General features: G+C 38.3%; 2 protein-coding genes across 2 annotated transcripts; both read left to right on the top strand.

Annotated features, from left to right (window-relative positions):
• The first annotated feature begins 3,649 nt into the window (after positions 1-3,649).
• LOC120572558 lies at positions 3,650-13,775 on the top strand. The gene is made up of 13 exons (XM_039821884.1): positions 3,650-3,696; positions 4,788-4,847; positions 5,141-5,404; positions 5,483-5,731; positions 8,661-8,822; positions 8,860-8,904; positions 9,061-9,126; positions 11,622-11,738; positions 12,445-12,522; positions 12,693-12,752; positions 12,909-12,983; positions 13,224-13,330; positions 13,684-13,775. The coding sequence occupies exons 1-13, from the start codon at positions 3,666-3,668 to the stop codon at positions 13,708-13,710; spliced, it is 1,341 nt and encodes a 446-aa protein (XP_039677818.1). The 5' UTR covers positions 3,650-3,665; the 3' UTR covers positions 13,711-13,775.
• An 8,383-nt stretch (positions 13,776-22,158) lies between these two features.
• Positions 22,159-25,237, top strand: LOC120573278 (low affinity immunoglobulin gamma Fc region receptor II-like). The gene is made up of 5 exons (XM_039822925.1): positions 22,159-22,422; positions 22,861-22,920; positions 23,232-23,495; positions 24,542-24,787; positions 25,098-25,237. Exons 1-5 carry the CDS (start codon positions 22,392-22,394, stop codon positions 25,214-25,216), a joined length of 720 nt encoding a protein of 239 aa, XP_039678859.1. The 5' UTR covers positions 22,159-22,391; the 3' UTR covers positions 25,217-25,237.
• The last annotated feature ends 579 nt before the right edge of the window (positions 25,238-25,816 follow it).

The following is a 25,816-nucleotide window of genomic DNA, read 5'->3' as shown; positions in this document are numbered from 1 at the left end:
CACATTCTCATTAACTGGGTTCAGATGATATTGTGTGAAAACTTATATATCTTATTAAATTAACGGGATCGCATAGCAGGTATTTTTACCATCATAGAGTGATGACGACAGTTAAGTTTAGACATCAAAAGACTAGTAATATTAATAATATTAAACAAGTAATATTACTTAGTAATATTAATAATATTAAACACACGTTTAATAAATATTAAACGTGGTTTGGGGTTAAACCACTGGTCCCCTTAAATAGTACCCAAAGGGTTAGTGTTGAAAGAGCGTTTTACAGGAATAAAAGTGTTATAAAAGGAGATAAAAAGAGCAACTGGATAGATGGTTAGCGGGATCCCCCCAAATCAAATTACAGTGCATTAGGATTTTTAGAACTCTGGAGATCCCTTATTAATGGCCTATACTTCCAAGGTTTTGTCAGGCATAAGCCGAGTAAGTCCAACCGGCCAACACGCTGAGATTGCAATCCCTCAAGCCATGGTTAAAAACAGACACAGCGACACACAGGCACAAGTTAATGATCAACTCTTACTATAACCCCAGACATTATCCATTATAACCGCGTTATCTAACTGACCTGCTAAAGTCAAATAAACCATATCAGTCAAACAAACAAGAAACATTTTCACTTTCACTTTGACCACTGCGTTTATCTGCACAGGGACTGTGTGGCTGACACTTTGGCTTCTGAGAAATGTCTGGCTGTGCCACTGAAATTGAAACATTGTGCACCAGTTACACCCAGAGCATGGTGCACAGTACTGAGCACAACAGCATATATGTAATGTAAATCCTAGGAAGACGCAGTGATCTGGTGGGCACAAAGTATCGGCCCTTAGAAAGGCAATGTTGTATCCAGTGCCGTCTTCCCAATAAACCATGATATATAGCATATTTTGGAATAAATATCAGCCTATTAATAATACTATTAATAACAATTAGTAAGTAATTAAGTAAGTAAGGGTACTGTACTTTGGACTATTAGAAGTGCTGTTACTACTGGTGAGTACTAACCCATTTCAGGCACTGGTTGTATCCATAAAAGTCATTAAAAACTAAAAACAAAACTAGTTTGTAAACACAACGCCACAGACCTGATAGCAACTAATATTGCCAACAGTTTAAGTTAATTCTATGCCTCTGGCTTACAGTACAATACAGATCACTCAACAGCAGTCTTTAACGTGTGAATAATAATTTGAAAACAGCCAGTAATCCGGTGGGTTTGAAGTATTGAAGCATTCAATATTTAATGACAGAAACAACAATAAGGATTTGATTTACAACAATGAAAGTATCAATTTGTTTTAAAAAGAAAAGGCAGTGTTGGTATCCATTAACATCCAAATGGCCTCTGATTAAGTATTTTTGGAACAACAATTTAATAATTAAGTGTCCACTTCGGAAATCTATTTTGTGTAATATTATTATATTATATATATTATATAATCTTTTTTACATGTTCAAAATAATTTAAATCAATTGATAAATCAATCTAATCTTCAGTTTTTTTTTTACTGAGGTCGTAAGTTACTGGCAGTTTTATATTGGACTACATTTAATTGAGGACAATTCTAATGGTTTGTCGACCATATTTAGATACGTATGGGTAGTGCAGAGTATTGCATCTCAATTCCAAAATAATGACCTTTCATAATCATGTTTATGTGTACGTTACCTTCATTTGAGTGTGCCAGGAGAAGAAGGGCAACAGCGTAATGGAGAATCAACATGGTGCGAACAATGGCTGGAGATTTATAGGACAGTCTGTCCATCTGGTGAGGCATCATGCAGAGCTGGGAATTGAAATGAACCACAAATTAAATTCACTAAAAATATCATGTGGAATTTTTTTTTATTTTCTGGCAAAATAAACATTTAATATCAAATGAAGATATATTTTCAAACAGTCAGAGATTAGGTCCATTCTGTATTTCCTATACATCAATTATTTATTTAATTCCTTTGAAAATAAGAAGCTATTGTTTAAAAGAGTTTTTCTGTACAATTTTGAGTGCATGAGTCTGCCTGCCCGGCTTTAGAAAAAGAGTTAGCGTATAAATGGGGACCATATCTGACAACAAACTTGCTTTCATATAAAAAAACTTGCAATTTCCTCTAAACTAAAAATCAATTCATAACAGAAAGAGTTTAATTTAAAAAGAAGGTCTTACCTTTTGCGTACTTTCTCCGGTCAGTGAGCCGCACACACGGTCAAAGTCCATATATCAAACAAACAACTGTTCAGTCTCAGCTAGAGTGCTGCCCTCTGCTCAGCCTAATAAATCCTACTCTACCTGTTGTAATAAAAAGGTTGACGTATATAACAGTTCCATGTGCTCAGATATAATCTTCCGGATGAAAATGCCTCTAAAACAATGCTGTTTCTTCGCGGAAGCAGTTGAATATTCTCTTGAAATAATTACTGCATAATTACAAATGACTTCCCACTACCAAGAACATTTCAATCTGCTAAATTCACCTGTCAAACCAGTAAGTTTTATAACCATACTGCCTCTGTGCTGTAGCCTTTAGCTGATTTCAAACTTGCATTCAGTGTCTCCTAGTTAATATGTTACATATAAATAAGAGGCTGAACTTTGATCCAGTTGCCAGGTAACTTATAACCATAATTACTGTATAAAATACTACAGCAGAAAACACATCTGAAGTCAATGAAACAGGAACAATGACGGCAGTTTCTGTGTAGTTTTGGCAACCTGAGAGACCGATATAATGTCTGCAGGGGGCAGCAAAGGACTTATTATTTATGTTCACACATCTATCTCAGATAAATGGAGTTCAGCAAAAGTTCAAACAGGAAGAAACTTGACCTACTTATATGCAAAGTTGCTCTCTAAGTCCTTAAATCTCTCCTCCCTCTTTACTTTGGTGTGAACCTTCCAATCAGAACTCCTTTTTTGCAGTAAGGCTCTAAGGATGGAAACGTCTGCTGGCCTACCACTTTGGTCCAGACTGAGATAGCTTTACACCTACTGAATGAATTGGATTGAATGAATATGTGCTGTAATCACTTTTTCTAAAATAAATGTACAGACGGTACTCTGTACCAGGCTCACAGTCACCTTTTGTCGGCTTAGTTTAACTGTAAATGCTGCTAAACTTGACTAAACTGTCATGTGAACGGTCTTCACATGACCCATCATTTTGTAGGTTATCATGCGAGTTGTTCTGCCTAACTTTTTGTATGATTTCATAGGAACCTGTTCATGAGAATGAATTCACGTTTAAGTGACTATATCATCTGTCAAATTATTTCCAGGGCACAATTTTATTTTGTTGGGGAAAAAAATTTGTTTGATGCACCTAGAAGCCTACGATTAGGATTTGAAATACCCTACTTTCCACTGCTTGGCTGGTTAAATGTCTCCATTTGATTTAGCTGCAGGGTGCTACTGAACTCAAAGGGAACTGAAGTATAACGCACTACAGGTGAGTAGTTATGCCCCTTTTGTGCAAATCTAATATCATGTATTATTCTAGAGGACATCTGCCTCAGCAAAGTGTTTTAAAACAAGAGCCGAAGTCTGCTTAACACCAGAAATCATGTGCACAGGAAGAGGAAGTTCTCAACTGCATTATGCTGTATTTAGCTTTTATCAGCCTGTTGCTCAGACAGTCAGCAGCAAGACACCATGGAGGTTACAGCTTTCTGCATCCCACTGTGTGATACACATTGAGTACTACATTTGTCGGTTTTCCCATTTTTTGTTGCTCTACAAGTAACAGTACACAAAATAGAAATGAAAGGATAGCAACACAAACATGTTAGAGATAAATGTTGAAAAAAGTTCAACATATCTCTATTTTTGTGTGATGTCTGAATCCATCTATACATGTAGAATTATAGACGTTCCTCTTTTGGAATTGGGTTTGAACACAGAGCCTAGTGTTTGTATTTGATCGGTATTTGTTGAGGCACCAACATTGTCTGTATTTGTAGTCAAATAAGTGTGGATATAGGTGTAATAATCCTTTTGTTTTTATTACAATTATTATTTTAGAATATGATTTGTTAGTATAAGTATCCTTCAATAAAATATTACAAAATAATACAATATTAATGAACCATAATGAATTATATTGGTTTATGTGTAAATGTGGCACAGCAACATTGCTAGTATAGCTATAAATAGCGTTCTATTTTTTCAATGTGCAACCGTGTGACACAGGCTGACTGAGCAGTGAGCACAAAGTGTAGGACAACTCACACAAACTCCTCTTCACATATTGCAAGTAAAGACACGTAACATAATCAACTACCTCAGCAAGTTAAGGTAAAAATCTCCAATCAAAACTAAATACTGGTGCAATGTAATATGTTTTGCAGGTTCCTAAGTTTTCCTGGCACACAAGAAGGCACAGTTATGAGTTATATTTTCTTTTCTTTTTTTACAAAATAAATAGGTATTATTTATTAAACCCTTGTTTGTACTCTGCTGAATACCAAAATCAGCTCCACCCCTAGTAATCAAACCATGAAGATATTGATTGCATCAATAACATCTATATTTCTATATTTTTGGCCAGATGTCTTTTATGGAAGCTATATGCCAATGTGAATAATTTAAGGCATTTGATTAAATCCATTCTAAAATATCTGAACATTCCATTCGTTATATTTAGCATTTAAAGTGTTGTGCAGCTGCAAAAACATTTTAACAAGATAACGATTTTATATGACTTAGTGATTGAATAATAATTCTACCTACAGTAAAAGCATTTTTTCACATATCTCTTCTCTTTTGTGTCTCTAGTGATTAATGCGTTGATGTTGCTGGTTGCCCATATTCAGCATGGTTATCCTCAGACACCTGGTAAGTAGTAGTTAACTGTTCCCAACCCTAACCCTAAGCCCTAACCCCACCGATCATCTGGGTAACTTTTGGCTCGATGAATGCTTCATGGGCTACTGAGCAACTCTGATAGAAATAAACGGGGCTCCACCTTTAATGCTGTATCCAGTTCTTATAATACATCTATAGAATAGACAAGGTCTTCTTTAGCCATAGATTCTTCAATTGTTTTTTGATTTCCCTCTTATTATAGAATGCACCTTGTATCTGTCTGGGAACCAAGTTCTTCCTTAATTGTGTTCTCCATTTTTCAGTTTCAGATGCAGCTTTTCGTATCGTTCCAACCAGACTGCAGCTCTTTGAATATGAGTCTGTCCATTTTACCTGTGAGGGTTTTAATGTCTCAGCTGGGTGCAGAGTGAGAACCATCAAGGAATTCATTCCAAAATGTTCAAATGACACAGTAACGTCAACAGTGACCTGCACCATTGACTTTGTCTTTCAATCAGACAGTGGAGAATACTGGTGTGAAGCTGGAGGAGGAAAGAGAAGCAACACTGTCAACATCACTGTCACCGGTAGGTTGATTGTGTGTAGATATCATCACTAAAGTTTAGCATTTATTCTGCTTCTAAACATTCTGTAATGCTGTTCAGCTGGTTCTGTGATTCTGGAGAGTCCTGCTCTTCCTGTGATGGAGGGAGACGCTGTGACTCTGAGCTGTAGAACCAAGTTGACTTCCTTCTCCAGTCTCAGCACCAATTTCTATAAAGATGGCCGCCTCATCGGGAGCAGTCCTACAGGAAACCTGACCATTGAAAGTGTTTTCAAGTCTCATGACGGCCACTACAAGTGCAACATCCCTGGAGCTGGAGAATCACCAGAGAGTCGGCTGGCTGTCATAGGTAAATGTAAAAAAGAAATTTATATAACTCTCAGCCTTTCAGACATATCATTGAGTTAACTGCACACATGAACAAACTGCTACATTGTTCAATGATTCATTGGGCTATTGTTAGCCATGTGGTAGACTGGTGCAATCTATGCATGATGGCATAGGCAACCCTGAACAGGGTAAGCAGATATAAAAAATTAAATAAATCACAAAATATGTGCTAGTATCTAACATGAAACGATGGACACCGATGTTCTTCCCTTGTAGGAAGGATTCTGATCAAGCCCGGTCGTCCCCGAGCGCCTCACATGGACAAATCTGGGTTTCAGGTCAGGTCTCGCACTCCAGCATCTGGTTACCGGCATCCATGGCAGGTTTCACATGGCATGGCAAAGTGATGTCATTGCCGACCAATGCCACTATTGACTGAGTTTGACCAGTTCGCCTGAGACTGACCTGAGAAAGAAACATTAAATGTTTTGTTTTTACAATTCCTACTGTGGTAACAATGTTAACATGTTGATGATGTTAAGAAGGTCAACACATTCTCATTAACTGGGTTCAGATGATATTGTGTGAAAACTTATATATCTTATTAAATTAACGGTCACGTGACAGCATAGCAGCTGTTACACCATCATAGAGTGACGACAGTTAAGTTTAGACATCAAAAAGACTAGTAATATTAATAATATTAAACAAGTAATATTACTTAGTAATATTAATAATATTAAACCACGTTTAATAAATATTAAACGTGGTTAAACCACTGGTCCCCTTAAATAGTACCCAAAGGGTTAGTGTTGAAAGAGCGTTTTACAGGAATAAAAGTGTTATAAAAGGAGATAAAAAGAGCAACTGGATAGGATGGTTAGCGGGATCCCCCCCAAATCAAATTACAGTGCATTAGGATTTTTAGAACTCTGGAGATCCCTTATTGACGGCCTATACTTCAGGTTGTGTCAGGCATAAGCGAGTAAGTCCAACCGGCCAACACGCTGAGATTGCAATCCCTCAAGCCATGGTTAAAAACAGACACAGCGACACACAGGCACAAGTTAATGATCAACTCTTACTATAACCCCAGACATTATCCATTATAACCGCGTTATCTAACTGACCTGCTAAAGTCAAATAAACCATATCAGTCAAACAAACAAGAAACATTTTCACTTTCACTTTGACCACTGCGTTTATCTGCACAGGGACCGTGTGTGGCTGACACTTTGGCTTCTGAGAAATGTCTGGCTGTGCCACTGAAATTGAAACATTGTGCACCAGTTACACCCAGAGCATGGTGCACAGTACTGAGCACAACAGCATATATGTAATGTAAATCCTAGGAAGACGCAGTGATCTGGTGGGCACAAAGTATCGGCCCCCTTAGAAAGGCAATGTTGTATCCAGTGCCGTCTTCCCAATAAACCATGATATATAGCATATTTTGGAATAAATATCAGCCTATTAATAATACTATTAATAACAATTAGTGTGTAATTAAGTAATACAGGGTACTGTACTTTGGACTATTAGAAGTGCTGTTACTACTGGTGAGTACTAACCCATTTCAGGCACTGGTTGTATCCATAAAAGTCATTAAAAACTAAAACAAAACTAGTTTGTAAACACAACGCCACAGACCTGATAGCAACTAATATTGCCAACAGTTTAAGTTAATTCTATGCCTCTGGCTTACAGTACAATACAGATCACTCAACAGCAGTCTTTAACGTGTGAATAATAATTTGAAAACAGCCAGTAATCTGGTGGGTTTGAAGTATTGAAGCATTCAATATTTAATGACAGAAACAACAATAAGGATTTGATTTACAACAATGAAAGTATCAATTTGTTTAAAAAGAAAAGGCAGTGTTGGTATCCATTAACATCCAAAATGGCCTCTGATTAAGTATTTTTGGAACAACAATTTAATAATTAAGTGTCCACTTCGGAAATCTATTTTGTGTAATATTATTATATTATATATATTATATAATCTTTTTTACATGTTCAAAATAATTTAAATCAATTGATAAATCAATCTAATCTTCAGTTTTTTTTTTTACTGAGGTCGTAGTTACTGGCAGTTTTATATTGGACTACATTTAATTGAGGACAATTCTAATGGTTTGTCGACCATATTTAGTAATGCATGGGTAGTGCAGAGTATTGCATCTCAATTCCAAAATAATGACCTTTCATAATCATGTTTATGTGTACGTTCACCTTCATTTGAGTGTGCCAGGAGAAGAAGGGCAACAGCGTAATGGAGAATCAACATGGTGCGAACAATGGCTGGAGATTTATAGGACAGTCTGTCCATCTGGTGAGGCATCATGCAGAGCTGGGAATTGAAATGAACCACAAATTAAATTCACTAAAATATCATGTGGAATTTTTTTTTATTTTCTGGCAAAATAAACATTTAATATCAAATGAAGATATATTTTCAAACAGTCAGAGATTAGGTCCATTCTGTATTTCCTATACATCAATTATTTATTTAATTCCTTTGAAAATAAGAAGCTATTGTTTAAAAGAGTTTTTCTGTACAATTTTGAGTGCATGAGTCTGCCTGCCCGGGCTTTAGAAAAAGAGTTGCGTATAAATGGGGACCATATCTGACAACAAACTTGCTTTCATATAAAAAAACTTGCAATTTCCTCTAAACTAAAAATCAATTCATAACAGAAAGAGTTTAATTTAAAAGAAGGTCTTACCTTTTACGTATTTCTCAGTCAGTGAGCTGCACACGGTCAAAGTCCATATATCAAACAAACAACTGTTCAGTCTCAGCTAGAGTGCTGCCCTCTGCTCAGCCTAATAAATCCTACTCTACCTGTTGTAATAAAAGGTTGACGTATTAACAGTTCCATGTGCTCAGATATAATCTTCCGGGATGAAAATGTATTATAAAATGTTTGTATGCTGTTGGTTAGGTGCTGATGTGATCATGGAGAGTCCTGCTCTTCCTGTGACTGAGAGAGAAGCTGTGACTCTGCCGTCGAACGAAGGAAGCTCTCGCTCTGACCTCCCAGCTGATTTCTATAAAGATGGCCTTATCATCAGGAGCAGCTCTACAGGAGAGATGACCATCCAGAGTGTTTCCAAGTCTGATGAAGGACTCTACAAGTGCAGAATCTCTGGCGCTGGAGAATCAGCAGAGAACGCTGACTGTCAGAAGTGAGAGTATATTTTTACTGCAGCCCGGGCTGATAACACTTATGGTGTTAGCTAGCTGCTCGTCTTAACAGCATTTCTACATAAGTGGTAGAGTCAGTACAAATTTATCTAACGCAGCCAAACACTGAACTCACAAAACTGTATTTTAAATTCTAGAAGAGAAGTATGATGGCGCAGTGACACAAAGTGAGGACTCAAACACACAACGTGCAGACAGAACAGGTAAGGTAAAACTAAAGTTTACCAGGTTGTTGATCATAATAGTATTTGACAAAAGCTACACAGTCAGAGCAGGAAACGTAAAACCCAAAGTGCATAAGCAGGCAGGCAAGAATCTGGTATGAACAATTTTGTCTTTAGAGCGGTTGAACTAGGGCTGCAAAAATCCATTGATCAACTAATCGTAAGCTCTAAACCTAAAAAATAAAAAATCTAAAAGTCTTCAACGTTTTTTAAGCCAAGGACCACTTAACTGAAAGAGAGTTGGAACAGGGACCCCGTTATATATTGTATAGAATGAAGTTGCATATTAAACTGGGCCTACAATAACATTACGGTGGCCTACAGCCTTTACATACCTTTTTGGCTACATAATATACTAAGCTATTAAAATAATGATTGTTGGCAGGATTTTGTGGATCATCTTTTAATTTTACACATAGTACAAGTGGCACAGTGAATCCTTAGGGATTAACTGTATCCATGGATGGCCTTAGTGACTACCTTACCTATAGGCCAGTCAGCCTATCATCAGTGGGGATTTATATTTGCTACTAATGTGTAGGATTCATGTTAAGACATTTTCATTTTTGAAAAAACTTTCAAAAATTGACAATAATTGGAGGTCCCCCTGCAGAGAATCTGAGAACCCCTAGGGGTCCCAGACCCCCTGTTGAAGATCTTTCCTCTAAACCAGGGGTCGGCAACCTTTTGATATGAAGTGCCCTTTTAAAAATGTCTTGTTTATTAGTATGCCATGTTAACATTAATTTTTTATGATAATCACATCAAAATGTAATATCCAGGGAATCTGTAGTTTTATTCCATAGCAACATTTGATAACATTTATTTCTCATAATCAGGACCTTGTAATTATTATTATCATTATTATTGTGTATTTATTATTATTATTATTATTATTATTATAGAAACATGGTTTTAGTATGCAGTCCTGATTGGTGGAAAATGGGCTGACAAAAATTTCACTGTCAAAGAGCCTGAAGCGAAAGTTGTGGAAAAGCCCAGCTTTAATGATGAATTGACTGATAAGCAGGTCCTGTATGCCTCATTTTCAATGAAACGATGCTGTGGCAAAATAATAATAACACAACCAGCATCATTATCAAGAATGAAGAACACACATAACAATTGTAAATTTACGTGCATATTAAATAGCCACATGTATTTGTTTTGTTCTTATAATGCATCCATATTTACTGCTCCGAGCGGGAGGATGGTTCCTTCAGACAGCTTAAGTTTATGAGAATTTGTCCAAATTTCAAGATTCCCTGCAAACTAAGATAAACAGACTACAAACCGACAGCTTTTGTTTTAGCTTGTTTTGTAAAAATTTGCTATTTGCAGAGTAGAGCTGTGTTTGCGTAAAACACGCGGTAGACAAGAGTGGACTGAGCAGACAGAGCAGATTGAAATATCGCTTTCTACATGTTGATGCCGGTCTACACAGGTGAGTGCACTGATAAGTATTGACTTTTAACTCACGAAGGTTTAATTGTAGCCTCCTTACAGTAACAAGACTAGCCTTAGTTCATCTGCCCCGGCGGCCGTTGGTAATCCTTTTTGTATTGTTCCCAGTCAGAGATATGAGTCAATCAAACAACCGTAAATAAGGTTGGCCGGGAGCCGATTTATATTTTCCTCCGTGGGTGCTCACACACGCACACCCTTTAAAAAAAAGTAGGCTAGTCAAAAATGTTTGCATTTCAGAACCTTAGGAAATGGACAGCGGCCGACACAAACACACACGCCATACTAAAGCCATAAAGTAAGCTATCTTTCAACTCAGGACAGCGCCACTTCTCACAGATAGGTTGGAAATGAGAAGTTTAATCAGCCACCGACATGACCAATCACACCATGACAGACGCTCCACTTAGCACCACCTGCAGTGTTTAATATTAAATGAATGTAAAAATGAACTGGCAGTCTGGCACCGGGGGTGCTCATTATTTTTCGTGGATGCTCAAGCTCGGCGAACACCCCGGTATCGGCACCTATGAACGTTGTAATTTGGCATCGCGGATGAGAGAGTGCTTCAGCATTTCAACCATGATTTCAACACATCAATAACTCTCTTGCACACATATTGCCAGCGTGCCATTGGTTAAGGTCCCGCGTGCCCGTAATGGGCGCAGCGTGCCTAAGGTTGCCGACCCTGCTCTAAACCTTAAATATGTCAGGCAATTTTTAGGGAAATGTGTTTAAAATGATGCACAAGACATTTAAAATATTTCCATTATATCAAATGGTACAGAATATATATGATACTGTTAAATAGTGTGGAATACATCGATTTAAACAGTCTTAAAGATGCTTAAGAGGTAAAAAGATAAGGGGTTAAGAAGAATGCCTTTTTTAAACTAATTGCATAAAGCTGCAATGTGCAAGTTGTGACCAGAACGTTTCCAACACAAACTGCATTATATTCAATATTGTATTGTCTGACAAAAACAAAGTCCTTTTTGTCATCTTTCCAGCATCTGACAAAGAGATGGTTTCCCACCATATCTACATCCTACTTTGGACCGTTGTTGCTGTCGTATTGTTCCTGCAGCTGTTGGTGATTGGACTACTTTACTGGAAGAAACAGCTTGGTACTAAAAGTATACTTAATACACACAAATCAAAGGTTTGGTGATTCTGTTGATTGACTTGGTTATGCTGGACATATCAGATGTGGTTAATTAATGTTCATTTTGTGAATAACTTTTTGTGAATAAATAACAGGCCACAATAAAACTTGGCTGTTGTCGGGTTTGTGTTCAGGCTCTCTGCAGCCGGTGTCTGTACTCTGACACAAATTGTTTATGATGTAAAAGACGCACCACTCTGTAGTGGAGTGTTTTTGCAGTTCCGAGAACCTTCAAGATTTAGATCAATTAGCTTGTGAAAAATATTGTGGGCCGAATTTAGAGGGCTACAGCTGTAGAATTTAAGTAAAAGTAAGTACCACATTGGCCTATTTGCAGTTATTAAAGAACTTAGATCAGGATCAGGGCATCCCTAATTGGAAGTTATTTATAAAGAAGTTATGTATATAGTAGGCTATGTACTATAACACAGGAAAAGGAAAACTCACTTATTACATACTCCTGAATACCTACTGGTGTTTGGGACACCTCACCCCACCTCCGTCTGTACTGTATGTCTATGTGTGTTCATATGTTGAATGCAATGCCTATTTTTTTCTGTGAATACCTGCGTATATATGTCTGCCTACATACCTCACTTAAATGATTCTACAAAATAATTCTGCTGAAACAGCCCAAAGGATGATAATAAACATCCTTCATGTTTCAGTCTTATTGGAGGTAATGTTGAGTGATCCAAACAAGGACCTGTACGCCGTCGTCAAAAAAGACAAGAAGAAAAAGAAAGGTAATTAAAGGCACTTTGAGGGAAAGTGATCAACTATTCATCCGTCTGCATTTAAAGATTAGTAACAGTAACTTGATAGATGTTACTTTGAGGTTGTGACAAGAAATGTATGAGAACCTCTTTTTCACAAAGTCACATCGACTAAATGTGTCATGGTTTTGACACTGCAGATGCTGCTGATAATTTGAGCCTCCACACAAACCGAAGAAAAAAACCACAGACAGAAAAAGGTAAGAGGGGCCCCTCAACCCCTGCAGCCTGCAGTCCTCCACAGGCCCAAAGTAGCATTCTGACATTAGGTCAAAACTAACCTGTGTTTATTTGAAAGTTTACCATGCTACAGTTTAATGCAATATGTCTTACTAACTTTGTGTCTCTTTTTTCAGATAAGGACGAACCTTTGCCTCTGTCTTTTCACTCCACTTTTACCAGCGATGATACATTGCCAGGTCTCCAAAATGGTTACTATTTTATTTTAATTATTTATCCACAGATTCTGTTTGGGTCTGGTCATTATTGTAACAGTTACATGGGTTGTTTTGGACAACACTGACACACCATAACCTTTCCTTAGGGGTTACATTCAAGTAATGGGACAGAGCCAATGACCAAAAAATTTCAGTGTTTTTAAAATATTGGTTACTATGATGAAGAAATCTTACCAAAGGCTAAGACAATTTCAATTGTTTCCATATTTCCAGAACCAGGAGTATTCAGCTTCACATTGACAGCAGCGTCATCAGCAGTAACAGACCCAACTTTTACAGATCAGGAGCCTGAATATGATTTCATCCAGGAGACTGAGGAGGTAGGACTGACAGTAACACTGGCTTTATATGTATTTTTAATCAATTCGCCAGACCTTTGTATTACCAACACATAAGGCCAAGAAAGACAGAGAAGGTAACTTCATGCTCAGTGTGTAATTAAAGCAACTATCTGAAATGAGTCATTTCATGGGGTGACGCTCGAAAAAATTATCCACTGATTTACAGACGTCTTCGCCATGGCATCACGTAACATACGCGGAGTTGTGATTCCACTGTTTGGCCACTATAGCCTGTAGCCACTGCAGCCTATAGCCTGGGTTTAGTTTACTCTTTAATGTACTGTCTTGTGCGTAAACATCATTTAATTCTGTGGTTTATGTGTGTCTTACAGATCACAGAGGAAGAAACACCTTGCTAAAGGAGATGGAGGCACTGCTTATAGCAGCGGTTCTCAAAGTGTGGGACGCCCACTGGTGGGGAATAGAGACGTGACAGGTGGGCGTAAACGGGGAGGAAATTTTCCTTTTTTTTTTGCACAATGCATTCGTTCTAACTTCCGACTTTTAGAAGCTGGATATATCATTTGTTGCGTGTAAATATAAATGTGGATAACGTTAGTGATAGTGACATGCTTGCTACAGTTACGTTTCTACAGATGAATCGGCGAAAACACGTTTTATTTCTCTGATTCACGGCTTTGTTCGTAGCGCTGCGGCCTCCCTCTTTCCAGTCTCTCTCTATGTCTCTCCACCATATAACGCTCTCTCTCTCCAGTCTCTCTCTATGTCTCTCCACCATATAACGCTCTCTCTCTCCAGTCTCTCTCTATGTCTCTCCACCATATAACGCTCTCTCTCTCCAGTCTCTCTCTATGTCTCTCCACCATATAACGCTCTCTCTCTTCAGTCTCTCTCTATGTCTCTCCACCATATAACGCTCTCTCTCTTCAGTCTCTCTCTATGTCTCTCCACCATATAACGCTCTCTCTCTCCAGTCTCTCTCTATGTCTCTCCACCATATAACGCTCTCTCTCTCCAGTCTCTCTCTATCTCTCTCCACCATATGCCACCATGCTTTCGGGCAGTTGTTGAGGCTCCTCCGATGAGGATTTTAAAATGAATTGCGCTGTCGATATCGTCTGTAGGCCTAACAGACCGATGGAGGAATCTACACATCTCAGTTCTCCAGCGGCAGCCACCTGATGTAAACAAATCCAAACGCGTTCTTTGGTGAGCGTGATTGATTCTGTTACTGTTGATCATCTGTCCGACAATCTGATTGGTCCGAACAGATCCTGTTCGGGCAATAATTGCTTCTCAACGGGCGAGTCCAGACCGAACTTCCGACCTCGAATTTTGTGGGCCGGGCTAAGTTCCGCTGGCATCCAGGCTACATAACCACTGAAAACTGTCAAAAAAATCTAACCAGAAATGTGCTGATTGATCGTTGTTTTGGTACATTAAACCACGTTATAAAGCCCATGAGAACCGTTGGGAGTCAACCCACAGCCGCTCCACTGCCCTGCTGAAAATGTGAAGCAGAAACGCCTCAGATGTCAGATAACGGCCATAATAATTGGACTTTGGGTTCGATTTTCTGAAAGTTTTCAGTGGTTATGAGGAGCAATATGAGAGAGAAATTTGGTAATCACTGATCATTGTTTACGTACATTAAACCACGTTTTTATTCATTAGTAAGCTACAGGACAGCGTCTTTCAAACATGACCTGCGCGAAAGAGAAAAAAAATAATGAATGCCTCATTGTACCCAGCACTTCTGGAAATGTACTTCTAAATGCGTCTCTGTCCCCAGCACATTTCCAAACCAAGCTGGCCCCCATGGATTTACCCGTGACTCAATCTGGAAAATAATTCGATTTCGTATTTTTGACCCTCTGAATTTACCGTTGAATAAGCCTAGGCATGATACGGGACAGCTTAGGACGCTCCAGGCTGCAGCCATACCCGCCTTCACTAGACTAGAGAGTGACCCGCGTGTGTGTGTGTGTGTTGTGTGTGTGTGTGTGTGTGTGTGTGTGTGTGTGTGTGTGTGTGTGTGTGTGTGACTATAAATGCAGCGCGTGTGAGAGCAAACCGTCCTTATAGCTTATTAGACCGATCACCCCCGAAATTGTGCAATGCAAAACAGGCTCATTGCAGCCACTAATACAGGGAGAATAGACCTTTCTTGCCAAATGGATTTCTGTTCCTTTTTTTAACAGATTGCAAAGTGGCACTTTTATTTCTTTTCTATTTTTGAACTTGATACAAATTTTGACACAGCTGCACTTTTATTTTCTTTATTTTTGAACTTGCTGTTATTTGATGTAGATAGTTAGTTGCATTTCGATACAACTTGTTACTTCAATAAATTGGAACATTTTAAGCTTGTTGCGTATTTCATTAGCATTGTGTTGGGGGCGATGGGGGCAAGTGGGGCTTGAAAATTCCCCTTGTCCAAAGTGGGGAATGACCGAAAAAGTTTGAGAACCACTGGCTTATAGCATGCTATATGTACAAGAAAGTTTAGAGACGTCAAATACACTGCTTGAATTAACTTTTTGTATTTAGTAGTGCAGTTGGTTCTCTCTAAAAACAACATATATTTAGTTGAGTCTGCGGTCAGGAAAACTATTTGTTCTTTGTGTTGTAATCTCTCTGCTGGATCAAACATTTTGATATCATTGTATTTGTACTTTGTATCTGTCACTATTTGTAAAACTTAAAGCAAAGCAAACTGCAACTTGGTAACAATATTGTCAGTTTTTAGTAATAAGATCAGTAAAGAAATGAAAAACAAAGTATTTGAAAACTAAGCTATGTGGAACAATAGACTGCATTACAAAAAGCACCTGTCACTTCAAAAAAAATTGTACTTTGTCCTATAATGTTATGTATGGTTATGTTAATATCTGAGGTGTGTTTTGTATTACTAAAGTACATTTTACAAAATAATTTACATGGAACCTGTGACTTTATGATGCTTCTTTGCAGAATGTGATACTATAAACAATAAATGGCTTTTGAAGCATCTCCAAAATGACAAGACTTTGTATCGTACCATTTTACAGTTGAACCACCTTGCCTTGCCTTACCCATTCCAAACCCTTTTATATATTTTAATCCATTTATTTACTCATTAGTTAACCTGAAATCAAGCGTGAACCCAGCAAATGTAGAGCAACCCCTGCATTTGCATCTTAAATGAAATAGGTCCTATAAAAGGTCCTTTTATAGTGTAACTGCTGCAACTGTTGTGGACTCAGTATGAGACTGTCCAGTTAAAAAAAAATACAATAAACAATTACAACCCTATATACATCAATCCATTCATTAATTTTTCCAACAATGTACCTCAAATTTGCATCTGAATTAAAAGGTACACAATGAAGTGTAGGTAGTATCTGTCATGTTATTGTATCGTAAAGTGTTTTATTTTTATTTCATTTTATTTTACTTTTACAATTAAAATACACTTGAATCCATTTTTAAGGTGAAAGTTGTAAGATTAGATAAGATAAGATAGATTTTTTTTATTATTCCAAAGGAAACTTTTCTTGGACAAACAAACAATATCTGCTGTTTAAAGAATTCAACACAACACACTGCATACATGCATACATGAATACATACATACATACATACATACAACATACATACATACATACATACATACATACATACATACATACATACATACTGGCTTTCAATATAAACCAATTCACATTGTTTTGTTTAAACATATTTTAAAGAAAATTGTAAACCATACTTTTACCATATTTTGAGTCAATGTGTGAAATATAATAAACTTGCAAATGGTAATTATTGAGTATTACTGTGGGCAGTGTTAACAGGAAATGCTTTTATTTTGAAGTGCAAGAAAGTTTTTTTAATGATGCGAAGTTTATGAGACGTGCTGTGCAGAAGTCCGTTTTTTAAAACTTTCTTTTTCTTGTGAAACTGCAGCATATTGGTAAGTAAGTAGGTGAAATGTTGAGTTTAAATGACACCCGTTTGGTTTTTACTAAAAGCTTTAACTACACAACAAAAAGTAAAATGTGGCACACTGGATATTTTAGTGGTTAAGAAAAATAAAAACGTAATTACTATTGTATTAGCTAGTTTGTGTACCTTTGTCTCCCCGCCATTACTGCTCTGGTTATTATTATTAAAATGCATTATGTAACTTGAAACACAGTAGAAAACTCACCTGCTCTTACATTAAGTAGCGTACGCATATCATTCGTCAGTAGATAGCAGTAGTGGCTTTGCTATGTTAGCGACTGGCGCACATTCTTCCTCTAAAGAGATTTAAGGTTAACGTTAGCCCGGTCTGAGGACGAGGCATCCAGACAGTAGCAAACAGAGTTAGCTAATATTTATCCAAGACTGTCCTTTTGCTGTGTTTGCAGCTGAGAAAAGCACAATATGCATTTCAGTTTAGTTTATTCTCATTTAGTGGGGCCACGTTTTTTATGTTTAGAGAGTCATTTATGTAAGAAAATAAGGCAGCTAGCTAAATCTAGCTTAAATTGCTACTCTAGGCATGTTGTGCACCTTTTGCATGCTAATGCTAGCTGCATGGCTTTACCTAAGTCAATGAACTTACTTTAGCTTTTTTATTGTTCTCATGTAAGATGGTACGTTACAGACTAGATGTGCAACGATTACAGCTTCCTAGGCTGGGTCCGATTTCCGATTTTCATTGAGTTAGGCCAGCCCATACCGATTTTAGCCGACTCGGCTTAAATTTTTTCTAACCACTTTACATCACACACAAAATATTTATTTTCTATCTTTTCTTTAATAGAACAGTTTGCACAGAACGTAGAACATGTTTTGAACAGATAATGGATCACTATAAAATATAACTATATAAATTATTCCTGGTGTGGGAAATTCACACACATCTAAAGTGCAATGTTAGAGCCATTCCTTCTTTTCACATCCAATATCCAACAAAAAAAATTTGATTTGGGTTTTGGTGTGTGCCCCCTCCACGCCCTACTTTTTCCTTGCAGGTGTTGCATATTGCAAACTCGTTATCTTCTGCACACACGCTGAAGAATCCCCCAAACAGCGGACATGTTGCAGGTTAATTCACGAGGTTCCCTACATGCGAGAATAGCGTGAGCGAATGCAGCCCGACACCACGGGCGGAAAAGTTGAGAGAAAGGAAAAAGAGACTGTTCTGTCGTGTCCGTGTGTGCGTCGTCCTTGAGAACTGTAACTTCGTTATAACTTATGTTGTCAGTTAATTGTAGCATTGACCGGCATGAAATCGGCATATGTCAGACTGACCTTTCGGTCGCCGGTCATTGCAGAGCATGTGAAAACCGGCCAATTCCGGTCACCGGCCGGTCTATCGGTGAATCTCTATTACAGACAAATGTGTTCAGTGGTGATATAAGCAGTAGTACAGTAGTAGTAGTGGGCTGCACATTTCATGTTGTGTCTTCCTAAATAATTTTGTTTTTGTTACAGTTTTTTCTTGAGTACTGAATAACTTTGAGTACTGAAATTAGTCCGTTCTGAGCACAAAACAGTCAGGACAGCAGCAAATAGAGAAGATGATATTTATCCAAGACTGTAAACTGTGTTTCTCTGCAGGTTGATGAAGGTGAAGTTTCTGCAGCTTCAGCCTGATCTTCATTCTCCCTCTGGTTCTTTGTGTTGATCGGCCCTGAAGATGGTGCAGTGGTGAAGGACTCCGACCAGTGACGTGGAGACGTGGGATCAAACCGCAGCTTGGATTCCCAGAGGTACGTCACTCAGGTGTGTGTGATGAATGTGTGTGTGGCTTCATTTCTTGGCTCCAAACAACAAACACAACATTTTTTTTATCGCAATTTCGCTTCTATTTCAACTCTGAGTTCAATTTTGAAGGCTGGGTTAAACTTGAACAACAACTTAAGCCCTGACTCTGCGCCAAACACTAAAAATGTCAACTGTTGTGATTTCGTGTCAATTTCATCTTCTAAATTTCTGAATTTCCACCGTCGACCTATGAGCAGGGGACAGAGAAAAAGGTAAGTTCATGTCAGCCCAGGTGTGTCCAGCTAGCTAGCTTAGCAAGACAGCTAGCTTGACGGGCTTTTGGCTGATTTTGTTATCACTTTACATTATCTGCAAGCTGTTTAACCACTCTGCAGGGGATAGAGGAGCTGGTCATGTGACCTTTAACTGCATATCACAGAATTATACAGTAGTCTGCCTTAAACTGACGATCGGCCCTCAGACAGCGTCAGTCCACCACTTATATTTTTGTTGTCCTGATTCACATCTGAATAATTAACTATTTTGTTTAAAAAAAAAAAAAACATTTGAGATTATATGAGTTGATCAAATTACATTAAGGTTTTAGGCTTCTGCAGACGTTCAGACATTGGATAATCTCTATCAATATCCAAGGGCATCTAAAATCCTTTTATCTCTTCATACCAGTGATTATAACATAATTAAAATTACAAAGTTACAAAAACAAACAAAAACACAGTTACTCTTTCTCTGTCCCCGCTGCAGTGTTGAATGTGTCGTTGCTGCTGGCTGCACTGGTTACCACAGTTATGTTAAACAAAGGCTAACAAATAGTAAACACTAAAAATATCAACTGTTGTGATTTTGTGTCCATTTCATCTTCTAAATTTCTGAATTTCCACCGTCGACCTATGAGCAGGGGACAGAGAGAAAAAGGTAAGTTCATGTCAGCCCCAAGTGTGTCCAGCTAGCTAGCTTAGCAAGACAGCTAGCTTGGCCGGGCTCTTGGCTGATTTTGTTATCATTTTACATTATCTGCAGGCTGTTTAACCTCTCTGCAGGGGATATATATCACAGAATTATACAGCAGTCCTTCCTTAAACCGACGATCGGCCGTTGGACAGCGTGAGTCCACCACTGATGGCTCAAACCTGTCATTTCATGAACACTAGAATAAACACACACACCTACATTGTATTCATCTGTATTTTTTCCCGCCCGGCTCAGACAGGATTTGTTTGTCTTTTTAATTTTTTGTGTATGTGCCTTGTCTTTAATTTAGCCTATTTTATAAATATTTAAAAGTGTTTTTTTAATTTCTATTGTTCTTTGCTGTCTCAGATGCAGCTTTTCTTTCGATCATTCCAACCAGACTGCAGTTCTTTGAATATGAGTCGCTCTTCTTTTACCTGTGAGGGGTTTACCGGCTCAGCTAAATGGAGAGGGGTGAGGAACATCAAGGAATACATCCCGACGTGTTCTAATAGCACAGTGACCTCAACGGTGACCTGCACCATATCCCGTGCCTTTGAAACAGACAGTGGAGAATACTGGTGTGAAGCTGAAGGAGGAGAGAGAAGCCACCGTCAACATCATTGTCACTGGTAGGTGTACTTTAAGCAAATTTGGCACATACCATATTTGAATGAGACAGAAAAAATGGTAACATGGCAACAATAAGCGTGTCGCAACCCGTGTCCCGGGCGTCTTCATCACTAAGAGATTCAAGGTTAACGTTAGCCCGGTCTGAGCATGAGGCAGTCCAGACAGCAGCAATGAACACTAGAATAAACGACACACACCTACATTGTATTCATCTGTATTTTTCGTCCGACGCTCAGACAGTCGTCCGACAGGCATCATGGAGATCACATCTCTCTGCATCAGACTGTGTAAGTAGTCTTCTTTTCTGTCAGTTAAATTTTTCATATATTTTAGAAAACCGCACAGAATGGGACACAATTAAAATCATAACATGGCAACAATAAGCGTGTCGCAACTGTGTCCGTGTGTCTTCGTCACTGAGAGATTCAAGCTTAACGTTAGCCTGGTCTGAGCATGAGGCAGTCCAGACAGCAGCAAATAGAAGCTAATATGTATCAAAGACTGTTCTTTTGCTGTGTTTGCAGCTGATAAAAGCACAATATGCATATCAGTTTAGTTTATTCTCATTTAGTGGGGCCATGTTTTTTTATGTTTAGAGAGTCATTTAGAGAGTCAGCTAACTAGCTTAAATTGCTACTCTAGGCATATTATGCATGCTAACGTTAGCTGCATGGCTTTAAGTCAATGAACTTACTTTAGCTTTTAGCTTTTTTTATTGTTCTCATGTAAGATGGCACCTTACAGACAAATGTGTTCACTGGCAATGTAAGCAGTAGCACAGTAGTAGCAGTGGGATGCACATTTCATGTTGTGTATTCCTGTTTTTTATTTTTTTTGTTACACTTTCATTGAGTACTGAATTACTTGTTGCTGTAATCCTGGTTTAGAAGAAAATTAGCAAATAGAGAAGATGATATTTATCCAAGACTGTAAACTGTTTTTCTCTGCAGGTTGATGAAGGTGAAGTTTCTGCAGCTTCAGCCTGAACTTCATTCTCCCTCTGGTTGTTGGTGTTGATCGGCCCTGAAGATGGTCCAGTGGTGAAGGACTCCGACCAGTGACGTGGAGACATGGGATCGAAAGGGAACTTGGATGCTCTGAGGTACGTCACCCAGGGTGTGTGTGTGTGTGTGTGTGTGTGTGTGTGATTAATGTGTGTGTCACTTCATTTCTTGGCTCCAAACAACAAACACAAAAACTTTCAATCACAATTTTGCTTATATTTCAACTCTGGGTTCAACTTTGAAGGCTGCGTTCAACTTGAACAACAACTTAAGCCTTGACACTGCGCCAAACACTAAAAATGTCAACTGTTGTGATTTTGTTTCAATTTCATCTTCTAAATTTCTGAAATTCCACCGTCGACCTATGAGCGGAGGACAGAGAAAAGGTAAGTTCATGTCAGCCCAAGTGTGTCCAGCTAGCTAGCTAAGCAAGCCAGCTAGCTTGACGGGCTTTTGGCTGACTTTGTTATCACCTTTACATTATCTGCAGGCTCTTTAACCACTCTGCAGGTGATAGAGGAGCTGGTCATGTGACCTTCAACTGCATATCACAGAATTATACAGTAGTCTGCCTTAAACCGACGATCGGCCCTCGGACAGCCTGAGTCCACCACTGATGGCTCAAACCTGTCATTACATGAACAATAGAATAAACGACACAGGAAGAGGTCGCGACCTACATTGTATTTATCTGTATTTCCGTCTGATGCTAAGACAGTCGGCAGAAAGGCATCATGGAGGTCACATCTCTCTGCATTAGACTGTGTAAGTAGTCTACTTTTCCGTCAATTTGTCATATATCAGAAAACCGCAATGGGACACAATTAAAATAATTTTTCAAATGAATGTGATATATCGAAATAAAACTTTAAAGTAGCAGTAAGTAGAGTGTAGATAGTACATCCTAGAGAAACCTCTTGCTAAGTTAGAGTAGAAAGTAACTTTCACTTCATTGTTTGTCCTGTTTCACTAATTAACTAGTTAGTGAAGAAATTTTTTAGACATTTGAGATTATATGAATTGATCAAATTACATAAAGGTTTTAGGCTTCCGCCGATTTTCAGCCATTTTATAACCTCTATCAATATCCAAGAGCATCTAAAATACTTTTATCTCTGTATACCAGTCATTATATCATAATTAATATTAGAAAATGTTTTTATAAAACAAAGCATAAACAGTTCTCTTACTCTGTCCATCCAGTGTTGAATGTGTTGTTGCTGCTGGCTGCACATAGTCACCACAGTTATGCTAAGAAAGGCGGTAAGTGGCAAATAGTTACAAAAAATGTTACCCATTCTCTGAAAAAATATAATGACAATTATTATTACCTTTAACAAGAATAAGAAAGACATTTAAAGGTGGGAAAAGTCAGAGGAAAAAAATCTTTATATTTTAGTCCCTTCCAATAACCAATTATTTGGTTCTAGAAAATAACTCCGCTTTATGATTCTCCCAGTTGAAAACAATTGGTCTTTTTCCTTTTGTATGTGCCTTTTCTTTAATTTAGCCTATTGTATAAATATTTAAAACAGTTTCATTTATTTATTTTCCATTGTTCTTTGCTGTCTCAGATGCAGCTTTTCTTTCGATCATTCCAACCAGACTGCAGTTCTTTGAATATGAGTCGCTCTTTTTTACCTGTGAGGGGTTTACCGGCTCAGCTAAATGGAGAGGGGTGAGGAACATCAAGGAATACATCCCGACGTGTTCTAATAGCACAGTGACCTCAACGGTAACCTGCGCCATATCCAGTGCCTTTGAAACAGACAGTGGAGAATACTGGTGTGAAGCTGAAGGAGGAGAGAGAAGCAACACTGTCAACATCACTGTCACTGGTAGGTGTACTTTAAGCAAATTTGGCACATACCATATTTGAATGAGACAGAAAAAATGGTAACATGGCAACAATAAGCGTGTTGCAACCGTGTCCGGGCGTCTTCATCACTATTTTTCCAACTTATGGGCACAACCTACAACAATCGTCCCCCAATTCCCCAGTACCGAAACCTGTTGTAGCTAATTTCTACCATACAATCGTATAAATACTAAATGTTATGAAGTGTAATGTTTTCAATTTTGGAATACATTCTATTGAACAATAACTCGACTGTGGTGTTGAATATACAGTAGTAGTTTAAACGAACCACCTCATTGCAGAGTTTTATCACTTACACTGCAGAGTATTATTGCGTAGGAGTTCAACTGCCGCTGTTTCGTGAATGGGCCCCAGCAGAAAGACGGAGCGGGATGACGCCGCCTCTGGAGCTTGTTCGGGAGTTAGGGAAATGCCGACAAAAGCGGTCAAAAGTGTGGAAACACTTTTCATACGTATTCTCGTGCGGTTTGCATCAGGTGTTAAAACCAACTGTACCAAAACATAGAATTGAACTACTATTTAACGTGACTATCATATGTTTTAAACCGGTTATGAAACTGTCTTAACTCAATTACTGATGCCATCACGGCAGCGCTGCCTGCCGACATGTGTGGACAGACAGCAGTCACAGCTCTGGGCTGCACTTTTTGTGTATTCAATAGCAGCTCTACAACTGCCTTGCTGTAAAATAAGGGTTTGACTATGGACGGTAAAATTGGCAAAGATGCCCAATTTTAATTTTTTATTTTGGCACAGTCACAGACATCACAACACACCAAAGGGGTTGATATATTTTCAGTAATGGTGATCATCCTCTCCTGTTGACGCAGACACTTCATGTCTATGCAAAGCACTGCACTTACCTGGTTTAAAAATAAAAATATTTTAATTGTGTTGGTGTGGTATTCTTTATGTACTTGTACAAAATGTGTTTAGTTTTCCTTATTTATGCATACAGCAAAACTGTCAAGTTAACTTAACATTTATAAAAGTCTTGTTGTTCAGCTGGTTCTGTGATCCTGGAGAGTCCTGCTCTCCCTGTGATGGAGGGAGACGCTGTGACTCTGCGCTGCAGGAACAATACGTCGTCCACCAACCTTCCAGCTGTCTTCTCTAAAGATGGCCTCTTCATTGGGAGCAGCTCTGTGGGTAAAATAACAATCCACAGTGTCTACAAGTCTCACGAAGGACTTTACAAGTGTAACATCTCTGGAGTTGGAGAATCAGCAGAAAGCTGGCTGGCTGTCAGAGGTGAGACACAAACATGTTTCAAAAATAAAAGCCCCTACTTTTGATGCTTGGCATAAAGTCAATTTAAGATTTGAAGTCATTTCTCCAGACTGTAAATTTAAGAATAGCTGAATCATTCAGATCATTGACTTAATTACACTTTCATGCTATAAAATGCAGCAGTTTCGCCACATTACAGTTACCATTGTGAGTTGTGCTGAATATTTTATGTTTATCTGCAAAGGACAAACAACTATTAGAAATTGAGCTTAGTCCTGGGGAAACTGCTAATATTGAAATCATGTTACAGAAGAAACTTTTGTCTTTGCAGCGCTTCACAAAGAGACTTTAAGGATTGTTTTAACCGCAGTGATGGTAGCTCTGTTGCTGCTGCTGCTGGTTGGACTGCTGAACGGTGGGAAACTCAGTCACACCACATGTCCCACATAAATAAGGAACCACTTGCGTAAGTGAGGGACACAAATATACTGTTGTTTTACTTTTACTTGTAGAGAGTGTGTGTTTACTGTCCTGTCTCCTAAATGGTGGAACAAACTCCCCATTGACATCAGGACAGCTGAAAGTGTACACATCATCCGCTGCAGGTTAAAAACAGATCTTTTCCGACTGCACCTTGGCTAAGAAGATGAAAAAAAATAAAAGATTGCACTTACATGTTGCACTTTGTAATGTGGCTTGTTGAAGCTAATGTACTTCTTCTATGTGATTATTGCTGTTCAGAGTTTGTACCTTAATGGTTGAATGCACTTTGGACAGATTGGAAGTCGCTTTCGATAAAAACGATAGCTAAATAAAATGAAATGTAATGTGTGTGTTGATTTTAAAGTACCCAATATACTGTAAATGAGCAAACAATGACTTGTAATGTGTTGCATCAGAGAAAGAAGTAAATATAAATGAATTGGTGTTCTTCACAGTTATGCATGTGCAGGCTGTGGTCACTGACTAGCAGACAAGCAATACGTGTTACAAACCACAGAAGTGGTGGACAGACATAAGACCTTTTTTTAAAAGGTGTGCTTTGAGTTT

The sequence above is a fragment of the Perca fluviatilis genome, chromosome 14 (assembly GCF_010015445.1).
Source record: "Perca fluviatilis chromosome 14, GENO_Pfluv_1.0, whole genome shotgun sequence".
NCBI classification, from domain to species: domain Eukaryota; kingdom Metazoa; phylum Chordata; class Actinopteri; order Perciformes; family Percidae; genus Perca; species Perca fluviatilis.
This window is presented reverse-complemented; position numbering and strand designations above follow the sequence as displayed.